Source organism: Scyliorhinus torazame, chromosome 19 (genome assembly GCF_047496885.1).
Source record: "Scyliorhinus torazame isolate Kashiwa2021f chromosome 19, sScyTor2.1, whole genome shotgun sequence".
Taxonomy (NCBI): Eukaryota; Metazoa; Chordata; class Chondrichthyes; order Carcharhiniformes; family Scyliorhinidae; genus Scyliorhinus; species Scyliorhinus torazame.
The window spans coordinates 128,730,021-128,744,845 of record NC_092725.1 but is presented as its reverse complement, the minus strand read 5'-3'; the positions used below and the strand labels follow the sequence as shown (position 1 = coordinate 128,744,845).

Genomic DNA, 14,825 nt, shown 5'->3' with positions numbered 1-14,825 from the left:
GAGACATTTCATTTGCGGATTCAGCTACATTCGTTCAGAATCACAACAATCCTGAGCCCTCCGTAATTGTACGACGTTTCGAATTCCATCGTCATTTTTGGAAGATGGGGCAGTCTATAGCTATCTTCATTGCTGAATTGCACCCGTGTTCTAAATATTGCAAGTTTAGGGAAGTTCTGGAAAGCATGCTTCGGGACAGACTAGTTTGCGGCATTAACGAGGACAGCATTCAGCAGTGTTTGCTGGGAGAAACCACACTTTTAAGAAGACTCTAGAAATTTCTCAGGGCATGGAAATAGCTATCAAGAAAACAAAAGATATTCAGAGACCAATGGCGACACACACTACATTTTCATTTCAAGTAGAAAAAGCTGCAAGTAAAAAATGAAGACAGTGGAGTGTTTTAAGAGTGGAGGGTCACACTGTGTGCATCACTAAGTTTATGGACGTTGTTTGTCACCAGTGCAACAATAAGCAGCATTTAGTGAAGTGCCGGGGTGCTGGGAAAAAGTCGAAGGCTGAGCAGAAAACCTTAGTTGGCAGCGCATCACTTGGAAAGTTCCGACCAGGCAGAGGAGCACCATTATGACATGTTTTGTGAGTGAGGAGCGTGCAGAGCCTATTTATGCTACAGTGGAGGTTGCTGGACAGAAACCGAGATGGAAGTGGACACAGGAGCCTCTTCATCGGTAATCAATGAGGAGGCCTTCAGGAATGTTTGGGACTGTAAGCAGGCACTGGCCCTTACTCAGGCAGGAATCAACCTTTGGATGTACATTAGTGAGACTATACCATTGCCAGGAGCGTTAGAGGTAGACATTGCATCTATCAGGTAAGAAGCAAGAGCATGGCTCCTGGCAGTAAAAGGCCATGGGCCTAGTGTACAAAGGCGTGATTGGCTCAGGAAAATTCAGATGTACTGGAGTGAGATAAAGCAGACAAAATTGACAGAAGATGTCATTCAGAAATATCGTGAGGTTTTCAAAGCCGAACGGGCACTTTACAGGACACTACAATTAAATTGTTCATAGTTCCTCGGGCTAATCCTCACTTTTTCAGAGGACAGTGCCTACACTATGAAAGGCAAAGTGGTGGAGTTGGAGTGGGTGCAAAAGTGCGGAGCCATTGAGCCCATTCAGTTTTCACGATGGGGAACTCCAATTGCTCCTGTTCTTAATAGTGATGGTACTGTGTGCATAAGTGGGGATTCCAAAGTTATTATTAATCAGGTTTCCAAGCTGAATGCTTACCCACTGCAAAGGTTAGAAGATCTGGCATCAACTCTTGTGGGAGGCAAGACGTTTTCAAAACTAGACATTTTGTTCCGGACTGGAAACTTATTATGTTGTGCAATGCCTCGCTCTACCGTGTGGGAGTCGGTACTTTCATATAACAGAGATTGGCTTTGCATCTAGAACACTGAAAGGCTAAAAAGGGGTATCCACATTTGGATGAAGGAGATCTAACTATCGTTCTTGCGGTAAAAAGATTCCATCAGTACCTCTATACTCATTTGCTCAGCATATGTACCGACCACAAGTCATTGAGCCTTTTCAAAGAGTCAAAACGTATTCCTCTCATGGCCTCAACAAGAATACAGAGCTAGGCGCTTACACTACAAGCATATCAGTGCAGCACTGTGCACAGGGCATGGAAGGACAATGCTAACGCAGACGCATTACATCGTCTCCCTTTACTGGATATGCCAACCCAGGTATTGTGACCTCCCGAGATGGTTTCCATCCTGGAGAGAACTGCCCAACTTTCAGCGAGTCCTAAACAAATTAAGCAGTGGACAGACGGAGATCTTATCTTGTAACAAGTTAAAAGGTTTTTGAAGGGGCAATACGGTGGTGCAGTGGTTAGCACTGCTGCCTCACAGCACCGAGAATCTGGGTTCGACCCTGGCCCCAGGTCACTTTCCATGTGGAGTTTGCACATTCTCCCTGTATCTGCTTGGGTCTCATACCCACAACCAAAAAGATGTGCATGGTAGGTGAATTGGACACGCTAAATTGCCCCTTAATTGGAAAAAAGAATTGGGTACTTAAAAATTTTTTTTTTAAGGTTCCTGAAGACGGTAGTCTTGTGAAGCACGAAGATGAGTTAAGTGTGCAGGATGATTGCATATGGGGAATGGTCGTTTCACCCCCTGGTTATTCGCAGGTAATGGATGAAATTCACGAGGCTCATCCAGGTCCCTCTCTAATAAAATGTCGAGCCAGGTCATATGTTTGGTAGTCTATTATGGATCTGGATTTGGAGAACAAAGTGAAATCCTGTTGGGCATGTCAATCTAACCAGACGATGGCGCCACCAGCAACATTCGATACTTGGGAATGGCCTGATCCTCCTTTGTCAAGAAGAACTCATGTGGATTTTGTAGGTCCATACATGGGTCACATGTTTTTAGTCATCGTGGGTGCACATTATAAGTGGTTAGAAGTATACATCATGAGCAACATTACAGCTCCCAGTGCCATTGAGAAGCTAACCAAGTCTTTGCAACTCATAGGTTACCAGATTCTCTCGTTTCTGATAATGGTACAGCTTTCATGAGCGAATTGTTCTAAGAGTTTATGCAAAGGAATGGAATATACCATGTACATAATCATCCAGCTTCAAATGGTTTGGAAGAGCGAGCTGTTCAGACATTGAAGGAAGGATTGAAGAGGATGACAGGCGATACTTTAGGGACCAAGCTCTTGTGGTTCTTATTTCAATATCGTCTCACAACACAAACAACTACAGGACTCACACCAGCTGAATTATTGATGGGTAAAAGACCAAAGTCTCACCTGGATCTGCTACATCCAGATGTCCAAGCAAAAGTGGGAAGGAAACTAGAAAAGCCGAAGTAGAGAAATGATCATCATGCTAAAGAGAGAACTTTTAACCCGAATGATTACATTTATATCAGGTATTTTGACAGAAACCGGCATTGGCCACCTTGATTTAACCTTAACTAATGTGGTCCAGTAGCTTTGGTAGTGAAATTAAACAATGGAAGAGTTGTTGACAAGCACAAAGATCATATTTGTCTACACCATGGCTCGGAAGAATTAAAAGTTCCACATAACAGAATAGAAGAAAATGTGGATGTGGAAATTCAACAAGAAGTCATTCCTCTTTTTCCAGGATTTCCAGTGGACTCTACTTCAGAAGTGACACTCATGCACAGATACTCAACCTATTCCTGCGCCCACAAGTTCAGTTGAACTATGTCAAGCATCACCAGAGTTGACACCGCCACCAGAGCTACCGCGCAGGTCACAGCGTAATTGCAAAGCTCCTGAAAGACTGACGTATAATTAAAGCATTAGTTTCATTGTATTTCTGTCTTTAAAGGGGATTAAAATTTGAAGGGGGGGAGCAGGAAGCAGTGTTATAGAATGCTATTATTATGCATCTTATTTAAATCCATTGCTAATGTCATCAGTAAGTGCTATGATGTCATTAGTTATTGGTACCTGTGTATATTCGTATTTAGGTCATTAGTTCTAATTCTACTAGTTATTTTGATGTTTAAGTAGCTACTCCATTTTTGAGTCCATACTGTATCCTAAATTTCATTATTTTTATACATTGAAGAAGTTTAACTTACAACACATGTTCGACTACTTTGTGGTCAAGTTACCACAGAAACTATTACTCCACATAAGAAAAACTAGTTGCAGAAGCCAGGCTTTAAAAATCTTACCTGTTCCTTGCAATCGGCTTCATAAGCTTCTATCAGATCAAAGATGGCACTTGATGAATGTGCCTGGAAAGAGTCCAAGAATTTTGGAAACAGGCTGGCTGAAGCTGTCAAAAACAGAAGGGTACAAAACTTGGAAGGTCTTACTAGATTTTGACTGATAATCTCGATACAAATTATATTGTTGCTGCCACCAAATATCTTCAGATTTTGGTTGTCTCATTTTCTTTGGACAATACTGCTGAAATTCTAACATTCATTGGATACTTTCTTTCATAAATATTGCACTGCTTTCAATTTTAATAAAATGTATTGTTTATTGTAGAAATTAGAAGATAGAATTCAGCCGTTCTAGTCTGTTCTTATTTAAAAATAAAAATTGTTCACAGAATCTGGGTGCCACTGGCAAAGCAGCATTTATGGCCCATTGTCAATTATCCCTGGGACGGTGGTGGTGTGCATATTATCAAAATGGTGAGAATGCAGAGCTCTTGAGATTCAGAGAGATTGGTGTGTCTTACTGCACGACTCACAAAACGCAACTACAAGTAATTAAGGCTAATTGAATATTGTTGATGAATATAAAAGTAGAGCGCATATACTTCAGTAGTACAGGACACAGACAGCATCTGGAGTACTGTGTACAGTATTGGTCTCCTTATTGAAGGATGTAAATGTATTAGAAGCAGTTCAGAGAAGATTTCCCAGACTAATATCTGGAATGGGCAGGTCACCTTATGGGGAAAGGTTGGACAGGCTAGACTTATAGTGCTGTAGTTTAGAAGGGTAAGAGGCAACTTGATTTAAACCTTTAAGATCTGACACGGTGGATTTGGAGAAGATGTTTCCTCTTGAGGGAGGAGTATAAAATTTGGGGCCATTGTTTAAAAATAAGGAGTTGCCGATTTAAGGCAGAAATGAGGAGAAATAATTTTTCTCAGGAGGGGCGAGTGTCTATGGAACTCTTCCTCAAAAGGCAATGCAAGCAGGATCGTTGGATATGTTTTAAGACAGAGGTAGACAGATTCTTGATAAACAACAGGTGAAAGGTAGGCGAGGGGTTACAATCAGGTCCGCCATGATCCTATCAAATGGCGGAGAAGATTCAAGAGGCCGAGTGGCCCTCCCCTAATTGTTTTTTCTTTTTTGTATTCTTTCATGGGATGTGGGCATCAATAGCACGGTCAGCATTTGCTGCCCATTCCTAACTACCCTTGAACGGAGTGGCTTAACTAGGCCATTTCAGAGGGCAGTTAAAAATTAACCACATTACAGTAAACCTGGCATTACATGTAGGTCAGACCAGGTAAAGATAGTAGATTTCCTTCCCTAAAGGACATTAGTGAACCAGATGGGTTTTTAAAGAGTTGATAATAATAATCTTTATTATTGTCACAAGTAGGCTTACATTAACACTGCAATGAAGTTACTGTGAAAATACTCTAGTCGCCACATTCCGAGGATGTCCAATTCACCTAACAGCACGTCTTTCGGGACTTATGGGAGGAATCCCACGTAGACACGGGGAGAATGTGCAGACTCTGCATAGACAGTGACCCAAGCGGGAATCAAACCTGGGACCCTGGCGCTGTGAAGCAACAAAGCTAACTTAATAGTTTCATTGTCACCGTTACAGAGGCTAGCTTTCAATTCAAGATTTATGAATTGAATTTAATTCCATTAGCTGCCATGGTGGAATTTCAGCCCATGTCCTCGAAGCATTAGTCTTGGCCTCTGGATTACTATTCCAGTGGCATTACCACTACACTAGCGTCTCCCCATGGTTTTAAAATCATGCGCCAGCACCTTTTCCAGATAAATAGGTAATTGAAATATGCAAGTTAGGCAAAACCCGTGAATTCTGAAGGCTCTTCAACCTTTTGTATTAAATAGAGTTTTAAGACTTTTGCTCCAAGTACATTTGTACCTTGTTACAAGGATCACAAGATTAGCATGATTGCTCCGACTCTAATTTTCCACTGATCATGAAACAGCACCATATGTGAAGTGAGTTGGTAAACTAGTAATCAGTGTATAATTCTAATTAATCTTTAGCCCGTCAGGACCAAGCAAACATTAAAATGCATCGTGCAAACATGCTGAAGCATTACATATACTTAACTCGGGATAGAGAGTGTCTTACACATTGGGAATCCGGTGCGGTGGGGCGGCACGGCGATGCAGTGGTTAGCACTGCTGTCTCACAGCGCCGAGGACCCAGGTTCTCTCCCGGCCCCGTGTCACTGTCCGTGTGGATTTTGCACATTCCCCCAGTGTCTACGTGGGTCTCAACCCACAACCCAAAGATGTGCAGGTTAGGTGGATTGGCCACGCTAATAATACAATAATAAATAATAATAATATTTCTAACAATTATTATTAAACCCAAAGATGTGCAGCGTAGGTGGATTGGCCATGCTAAATTGCCCTTTAATTGGAAAAAAAGCAATTAGGTACTCTAAATTTATTTTTAAAAAAGGGAATCTGTTGCGGTACAGTGAATGCAAAGTAGTCCTGATAACATTGCTATCGCAGTAACTCAAGATCCAATTCTCAAGGCTGACCTAATGATCCCTCCCTACCAGGCCAATGGTAGGTTGAGACTAATGAACCCCATTTTACTTGGGTCCTTTAAAATAGAATAGAAATTTTCATTGCCCAGACCACACCTTGATGCTTCAATGCTTACATACAAATTTACGGCCAAGCTTATTGCTTACCAGTCAAGCCTGGATCATCCTCCCTTAACAAGACTGCACTAAGAGTTACATCCTCTGAGAAACTTCCTAATGAATCAACTGGTATTTTCAAGCTAATTCTGTGGCGGCGCGTCGAATCAGGTGCATCAGCCTCATCTGCATCTTCTTCGATATATTGCTAGAAAAAAAAGTTATAAAGAGTCAAATTAACAACACATTTAAAATTATCTTTTTCATTGACTGGCGATGGGAATCTGGTATTTTTGATCGGTAAAAAGGAGTATTGATTATAGATTTTAAAACAACCCAGTTTGAAAACCATTTTAAAATGGATTCTGTCCTAAACTATAGAGCTGGATTAATCCTATATCAATTTCAAAACCACATAGCTTACAGAAAAATCTGCAAGCATACAGAATTTGTTTGAAACATTTGCAAAAGTACGGAACAGTGCAACAATTTCAACAAGGTCAAATTAACACCACAGTTAACATGAATCTGCCATTGCCAATGTGATTATAACAGTCAGCAAATACCAACCTAATGATAAGTGTAAGCTTACATTCTAACACACAGAAGGAATCCAAAGATGCAACATAGTCAAGCCTATGTTGCACATTGATGATTGACAACTTATCATCAAATCAAATGTATTGAAGACTCATCCAAACCAATCAGCATGTTACAGGGGTAGGAACAGATTGACTAAGATTGATAACAAATTCCTTAAAGATAGTGGTCCGGGCAGCCATCTTTATTCATGAATCACCCGATACTATTTGCTTGACTATATACTATCTTTATTTTGTATTTTCATATTTCCACTCTAACTCTAGGCTGCGCAGCTGTTTTGTTTTGGGCAAGAAGCCATTACTGTATTTTCAAAGTTCAAGTCGTTTGTAAGCTACTAAGTTTACAAAGAACAAAGAACAAAGAAAAAGTACAGCACCGGAACAGGCCCTTCAGCCCTCCAAGCCTGCTCCGACCATGCTGCCTGTCTAAACTAAAATCTTCTACACTTCCAGGGTCCGTATCCCTCTATTCCCATCCTATTCATGTATTTGTCAAGGTGCCCCTTAAATGTCACTATTGTCCCTGCTTCCACCATCTCCTCCGGCAGTGCTTGAGAACATTTGATTTTTAACCACAAGATGATTTCAAACTCTCAATTATAATCAATAGACACACAATAAAGATTTCATTTTGCACCCGAGACGTGTAGTGCAAATTTCCGCTTAGTTAAGCGTATACGAGACTACACTTAACCACGGGTAGATTTCAACAACTAGTAATGATAATACAGAAACTTAACTGCTAGCAAGGATGGCCATAATTCCATTCACTTAACACATCTCAATACAGGAAAACTGAATCTTGTCACAAGGTTGTTTGCTGGGAAGTAAGTAAAATCTAACTGGTTTATTTACCTACACTGCCAGGTTACATATTTCTCCTATTAGGCCAAGGAAGTACAACGGATATCGCTACAAATGACCACAACCATGTCATTCAGAAGGATAGACAACAACAGTGCTTTGATTTCCAGTTGTTTAGGAAACAATTTTTACTTTATGTAAAAAGACGGAGAAATATAGCAAGCAGACTCTTACCCAGGTTCGTATGCTTCATGCGTGACGTGCATATGATGCATCAACAGCATAAGCATACACTGACCACCATTTATATCCAAGACTGGCTTCAAGTTTTTGATAATAACAACATGGAGCATCAGTGCTGGCCATTTTTACATGGCAAATCTGACAGCAGCTTCGGGGATCTGCACAGGTGCAGTTTAACACTGGAAATCATAAGTTGCTGTCAAGAGATTCTCTGTTCCTCCATATGGTGCATCTTTTTTTTCACTGCAAAGACAAGAGGCTAAGGGAGACCTGATAGAGGTCTACAAAATTAAGAGAGGCATAGACAGGGTGGACAGTCAGAGGCTTTTTCCAAGGGTAGAAGTGTCAATTACAAGGTTCAAGGTGAGGGGGGGAAACTTTAGGGAGATGTGCGGTTTAAGTTTTTCAAGCAGAGAATGGTGGGTGCCTGGAGCGCGCTGTCAGAGGATGTGATGGAAGCAAGCACATTAGCAACATTTAAGAGACATCTGGATGGATACAGGAATAGGATAGAAATAGAGGCATGCGGACCAAGGGCAGAAGGCTTTTTTGTAGTTAGGGCAATATGATTGGCACAGGCTTGGAGCGCCGAAGGGCCAGTTCCTGGGCTGTACTTTTTTGTTCTTTACCGGTTAACATTAAAATGATTGCCACCGCCTGAACTTGCCCACTAGTTGTGCTCCAAAGCTTATTGAAGATGTTAGGGCTCATGCATTCTGATGTAAGTTTTTAGGTAGGCAGCATGAAGTGATAGTTAATGAACATTTTCTTTGATCTTGAAATTCACTTTAGATTGAAGTTTTATTCCCTTTAAATGTCGGCAACTAAGAAAGTAATTTTTTTTTGCATTTGCTGTTTCTTAACTCTCTTTTAATCCCATCTGTATCAATCTTTATTTTGTCTTTTGCACATTATTTAAATCTAATTTATGACTTCTGGTTTGTACTCTGCATGGCTCAGTAAGGAATCTTCATTCACAGGTTGAAAAGCACTATTTCTTGCATAGCTCACAATTGCCTCTCATCCCTTGGGATAGATGTCTGATGACAAGTGGTCTCTGCTCTTTGTCAGTCACCACAAAATCCAGGACAATTAGGAAATTAATCATATCAGAAACATGATACAGAGACCTCAAAGCAAGTTAATTTCTGGAGTCATTTTCATCCTTCCAGCATTAGACTATCATCGAAAAGCATCACCTGACTCCAGTTTGTCTCCAGCCAGAAAGCCAAGCGTACCAGACATTTTGTTGTAAATTAAAAGTCGATCACACAAATACTAACCAGCTATAAAAATGGAATGCTTACGTTAAAAATAATTACCTTGCATAAAATAACCAGTCAACATATGACCATTGAATATTAAATAAGATCACAAACAACAATGAGTCAGAGTACAGGAGGGAGATAGAGAACCTAGTGTCATGCTGTAACAACAATCTCTCCCTCAATGTCAGTAAAACTAAGGAACTGGTCATTGACTTCGGGAAGCAAAGTATCGCACCCCCCCTGTCTGCATCAATGGTGGAGATGGTTTGACAGCTTCAAATTCCTAGGTGTGCACATCACCAACAAACTGTCCTGGTCCACGCACATCGACGCTACGACCAAGAAAGCGCCTATACTTCCTCAGGAAACGAAGGAAATTTGGCATGTACACATTGACTCATCAGATGGACCACAGAAAGCATCATATCTGGCTGCATCAGGGGCTGGTATGGTAACTGCTTGGCCCAAGACCATAAGAAACTACAGAGTCGTGAACTCAGCCCAGTTCATCACTCAAACCTGCCTTCCATCCATTGACTCTGTCTACACCTCCCCTGCCTTGGGAAAGCAGGCAGCATAATCAAAGACCCCTCCCACTCGGGTTATTCTCTCTTCCAACCTCCTCCATCGGGCAGGATGTAATAGTCTGAGAACATGAACTAACAGGTTCAAAACAGCTTCTTTCCCGCGGTTACCAGACTCCTGAATGATCCTCTCACGGACTGAATTGATCTCTCCTTGCATCGTCTGTACTGAGTAACCCTACACTCAGTATGCTTCACCCGATGTCTATATATTTGTTTATTTATCGTATGTCCTAGGTTTTTCATATACGGAACTATCTGGACTGTACGCAGAACAATATTTTCCACTGTACCTCGGTACATGTGACAACAAATCCAAATAATGTTAAATTCACAGCTTTAGAAATGATTCACTGGTATATTTTTCTTTTAAGGATCGATACAATATAGAAAATAGATTTGTTTTATAAACATTGAATACGTAATATTGCATCCATTTTCATTCTTGACTTTGTTTCAAAGAAAAATATGTAATAAAATTACAAAGTAATATTGGATTCTTACCAGAGGCAACTCTGGTACTGAAGGTGCCAGTAGAGAGGGTCTGATTGATCCCAAGATAGCAGATACATCGGTTTGTTTTAGAGGACAGACTCTGGTTTGTGGTGTATCTGTAATAAAAGTCAGAAATTAATTTAAACAACAAACACTAATGTTTGCATTTGACGTTCTCTTGAATTTATGTAATTTTGTGGTGCAATGATTAAAATCAGGGGTGCGATGTGCAAATTTTGGATTTATGTCAAGAGTGCCAGTCAGGACCAGCAGCGAGGGTGCCGAAATATACACAGGCAATCGCAGGCCTTACATGAGAGCATTTGCAATTAAAAAATGGGAGACAAACAATGCCCAGGATAACAATCAAGAAATGGAAGAGGCCATTGTCACATTGAAAGCAAATCATTTCACTCCCACAAACTCCTATTATGCAGAATACACATATTTTCTACAGTCTCCTGAAAGACAATATCAAGTCTCTGCATTACAATTACTGTACAGGAACACAATTATCAGCGCAGCCCACTTAGCATGCCATAACATTCAAGGCTATGGGCCAAGTGCTGGCAAATAGGATTAGGTAGGTAGGTCAGATGTTAATCAAGACTCGATGCAGATTCTTTGGGCCTCTTCTGCACAGTATTTTCTGTGATACAAACAGTGCTAATTTGAGCCTCAATGGCCTGGATGTTCAGAATTTGCTCCCTGCATGTAATAAAATCACTTGAGCATTATAGTATCTGGAGTGTGAAAGTGGCCAGAATTGAAGATTACAAAGGTAAAGAGAGATGCAGAAACAAAAAAAAATGCTGGAAAGACTCAGCAGGTGTGCCAGCATCTGTAGGGAGAGAAATGAGCTAATGTTTCGAGTCCAGATGGCCCTTTGTCAAAGCTTAGACAAAGTGAATTCTGCTGCACTCAAATAACCATCGGAAAGGCTAGCGTGTGAGACATCAGCTAAAACAATTACTTTGATCCTTTCACCCAAGTCTGGAAATCTGAGCATACATTCTTGTAAACTTAATTTCTTCAATGTATTATTTTCTTTTAACACTTTCCTAACAGCAACATATTTCAGCATGGTGCTCAATTCTAATAGTTCATAGCATGCATCAAGTCTAGTTTGTGTGTATAGCCAATTTAATTGTCCAATTAAGCATAATTGGTATGCTTCTTCCTTGGTTGCAGGGTCTTGAGAGGATCTGGTCAGATCAGGATTTGCTTAATATTCTCTAGCAGGACTTTTGGATTTAGAGATATTGGGCACGATCTACCCGCTCGGAGCGGCAAGAAACAAATCTCTATTTAACGTTCATCCGGGTAGACTGGGGGCCTCAGTGGAACGCGGGGGCTGAGGCCACAACTAGTCCCCTTCCCTGCACTGAAGAGCTCCGCTCGCCAGAACTCCCCTCGAGCCCCGACACAACTCCTGAACCCCTGTACCGCCCCCCCCGCTCCCACAAGCACGACCCACCATAAAGGAGTCCGCAGACACCCTCCCACAGCAGTGCAGGGCACCCTCCCCGGGCCCATCCCCGCCACGTGAAATATGCCAGTTTGGCACCAGCAATGCCAAAGTGCCACCCTACCCAGAGAAAATGCACCCGGGGGGGGGACGGAACGACACCCCCATGAGTGCCGTTCCATCTGGCCCCGATTTGTGGAGAACCAGCCCAAGGCAAGGGGCAAGATCCCATGCCTGGTTAGATCTCAGGAAGGGATATTAGTGAGACTAGCTGTCTCACTCTAATATGCAGATTTTCCAGAAAGTGATGATCCCGTCACAATGGGCAGGATTCACATTACGTTAGATCTCACGAGGTGTGGCGCAACACCCACAGTAGATCCCACCCATTAAATTTCCCAAAGTCCAACAATATATACTTAAAAGCTCCAACGGTCCAGTTTCCAATTTTGAATTCATTTATAATTTTATCTAACTCAAATGCCGCAGAAACCCCCACAGAAAATCATCTGCATGCATTCAGAAATGCCTGCTAGTTTTCTTTCATCAAACCAATAAATCATTGCTGGATCCACTATCACACAAGGACAACCATCTTTTAGTTGAATGGACCCAACTTAAAAACACCATACCATGGCTGCATTGTTACCACTTACTTGGACTCTATAATTTCCAGTGTCTCCAGCTTCTTTTTGAAGCTTTAAGAATACTTCTTCTTGAAATTGTCTATGCAGCTTTGATGTCAGTGAATTTATGTTCCCACAAGTATGTCTCTGAAAGGGTTTAAAAAATCCTGACACTTTTCCTGCCGTTGGGGAGTCTAGTCTAACTTCTGCATCACCCAATTGTCCCTCAAATCCTGAAGATTTAAATCTGGCCTTAGCATTATATGGGCTACTGGAAGTGCTTTCTCCCGCTCTCTAAATGTCAGAAAGACCAAAGAACTGACCATCGACTTCAGGAAGCTTAGCACGACACACACTCTCGTCTGCATCAATGGCTCCAAATGGAGATGGTCGATAGCTTTAAGTTCCTGGGGATCACCATCACCAACAGTCTGTCCTGGTCCACTCGCGTCGATGCAACAGACAAGAAAGCCCAACAACGTCTCTACCTCCTACGGATGCTAAAGAAATGTGACATCTCTGCTTCGACTCACAAACTTCTACAGATGGGCGATAGAGAGCATCCTATCCGGCTGCATCATAGCCTGGTATGGCAACTGCTCGGTCCAAGATCGCTAGAAACTGCAGAGTGTGGTGAACTCAGCCCAACGCATTACAGAAGCTTGCCATCCCCACATTGATTCTATATACAACTCCCGCTGTCTCAGGAAGGCAGACAGCATTATCAGAGACCCCTCCCATCCAGGCATTGCTTTCTTCCAGACCCTTCCATCAGGCAGAAGGTACCGAGGTCTGAAGGCCCGCATATCCAGACATGGGAACAGCGTCTTCCCTACAGCTACAAGACTCCTTAACGACTCCCCCTCGGACTGATCTGTTCCTTGTAAGAACACTATTTGCTTTGTTTGGCCCTTGTTCCGCACTGTAACCAATCACTGTTTGTCGATGTACCATTTGTCAATGTTCTCTGTTGATTATTCTTTTTGTCTAATATGTACGTACTGTATACATTCCCTCGGCCACAGAAAAATACTTTTCACTGTACTTCGGTACATGTGACAATAAATTAAATCAAATCAAAATAAACATACGTATCTATGGGACAACACCGGCTGTCCTTTACCTGGCACCTCAGTGTAAGCAACAAACTCTCAAACTGTCACGTTCTTTTTGTTTTGCCTCCTTTTATCAATTTACCATTTAAATTGTTCATAACCGACTTCTTGTGTCACTCCTCACCTGTTCTTTAGCCCTTGTTCCAGTTACTACCTCCCCCAAGAGATCTCCTATCCCTATCTGGACTACTATTACTCAACCTGCCCTTCCTGTAACTAGACTTCCTCTCAAATTCTTCCTCTCAAGTTCTTGATCTTTTCTTTGGGCTGTGATCACTAGTAGACCCACTGTCTGAACTTACACCGAATTCTCTGGCTTTCCACATTTTCACTTCCTTCTGTAAATCCATAGATCGGATACTGCTGCCCCTTGTCTTGTACACTTCACCAGTTTTGGATTTCCCTGTGGCCTTCCCTACCTTCATACGAAGGTGGCTTCCCTCCACTCAGTGGCCCCCTCTGGTATTTGTTTCATCCTAGTTCCAACTTTCAGTAATTGAGCTTTGTAATAAATGTTAATCGCCAGTCACCATCACCTCATGCGTTCTCCTTGGCAGCGCCAGTTCTACCAACCAATCAGGGCTTTCTTGTACAGTATTAATTGTTGTTTTCCACTCTTATCTGTTTTCTTGCAGTGTCCTGACGAGTGCAAGAAAAAAGCTTTGAGGTGTCACTGTTTTCATAAATACTACCAAATGACTATAAGTAGAGCTGTCATATTCTTTGATTTTACTTTGTCTTCCTTAAAGAATCCATATAACATTTTAGCAAGTCAACTCCACATACTATGGACGCGTACCCACTATCCAGAACTGTGCAATTGAACAAATTTTTGACTAAGATGCTCATTACCAGATTGATACCTCTGATGACCAATAGGATTCCTTCTGATTGGTCAGTATCTTGCCCCTCTCCTTCGATGTCATGTGTTGTTTTAAAAACGCTGTTTTTCATTTTTGGGCAATTCCATGCATAATGATACTTAGATTCGCCACAGCTATCCCTCTCTGTCTTTTTGGTAGAGATGTAACCTGTGTCCATACATTGACTTGATTTTCCGTTTCACAAAACAGGGGTGGGAAGTCGTATCACACCACCCTATGTCTGGTTTCAGTCATTTTTCTTCAGAGTCTTCAATTACTATACTCACTCAAATAACTTCGATATTAGCCTTCTGTCTGGAAGTAAATGTTAAGTTTCCAATTTAACCTTTCAGGCAATCATCCTTTGCTGCCAAATGTCAGTGGAATTCCC

The 14,825-nt window shown here is 41.6% G+C and overlaps 1 protein-coding gene across 1 annotated transcript in view; it reads right to left on the bottom strand.

The window, feature by feature from the left end:
• Window positions 1-14,825, bottom strand: part of nup107 (nucleoporin 107) — a 56,887-nt gene that overhangs the window by 34,914 nt on the left and 7,148 nt on the right. Inside the window, exons 4-6 of the mRNA XM_072485207.1 lie at window positions 10,372-10,478; window positions 6,418-6,574; window positions 3,701-3,804 (exon numbers count right to left, since the gene is read on the bottom strand). Of these exons, the coding sequence (XP_072341308.1) occupies window positions 3,701-3,804; window positions 6,418-6,574; window positions 10,372-10,478 (368 nt within the window). The remainder of the gene's footprint in view (window positions 1-3,700; window positions 3,805-6,417; window positions 6,575-10,371; window positions 10,479-14,825) is intronic.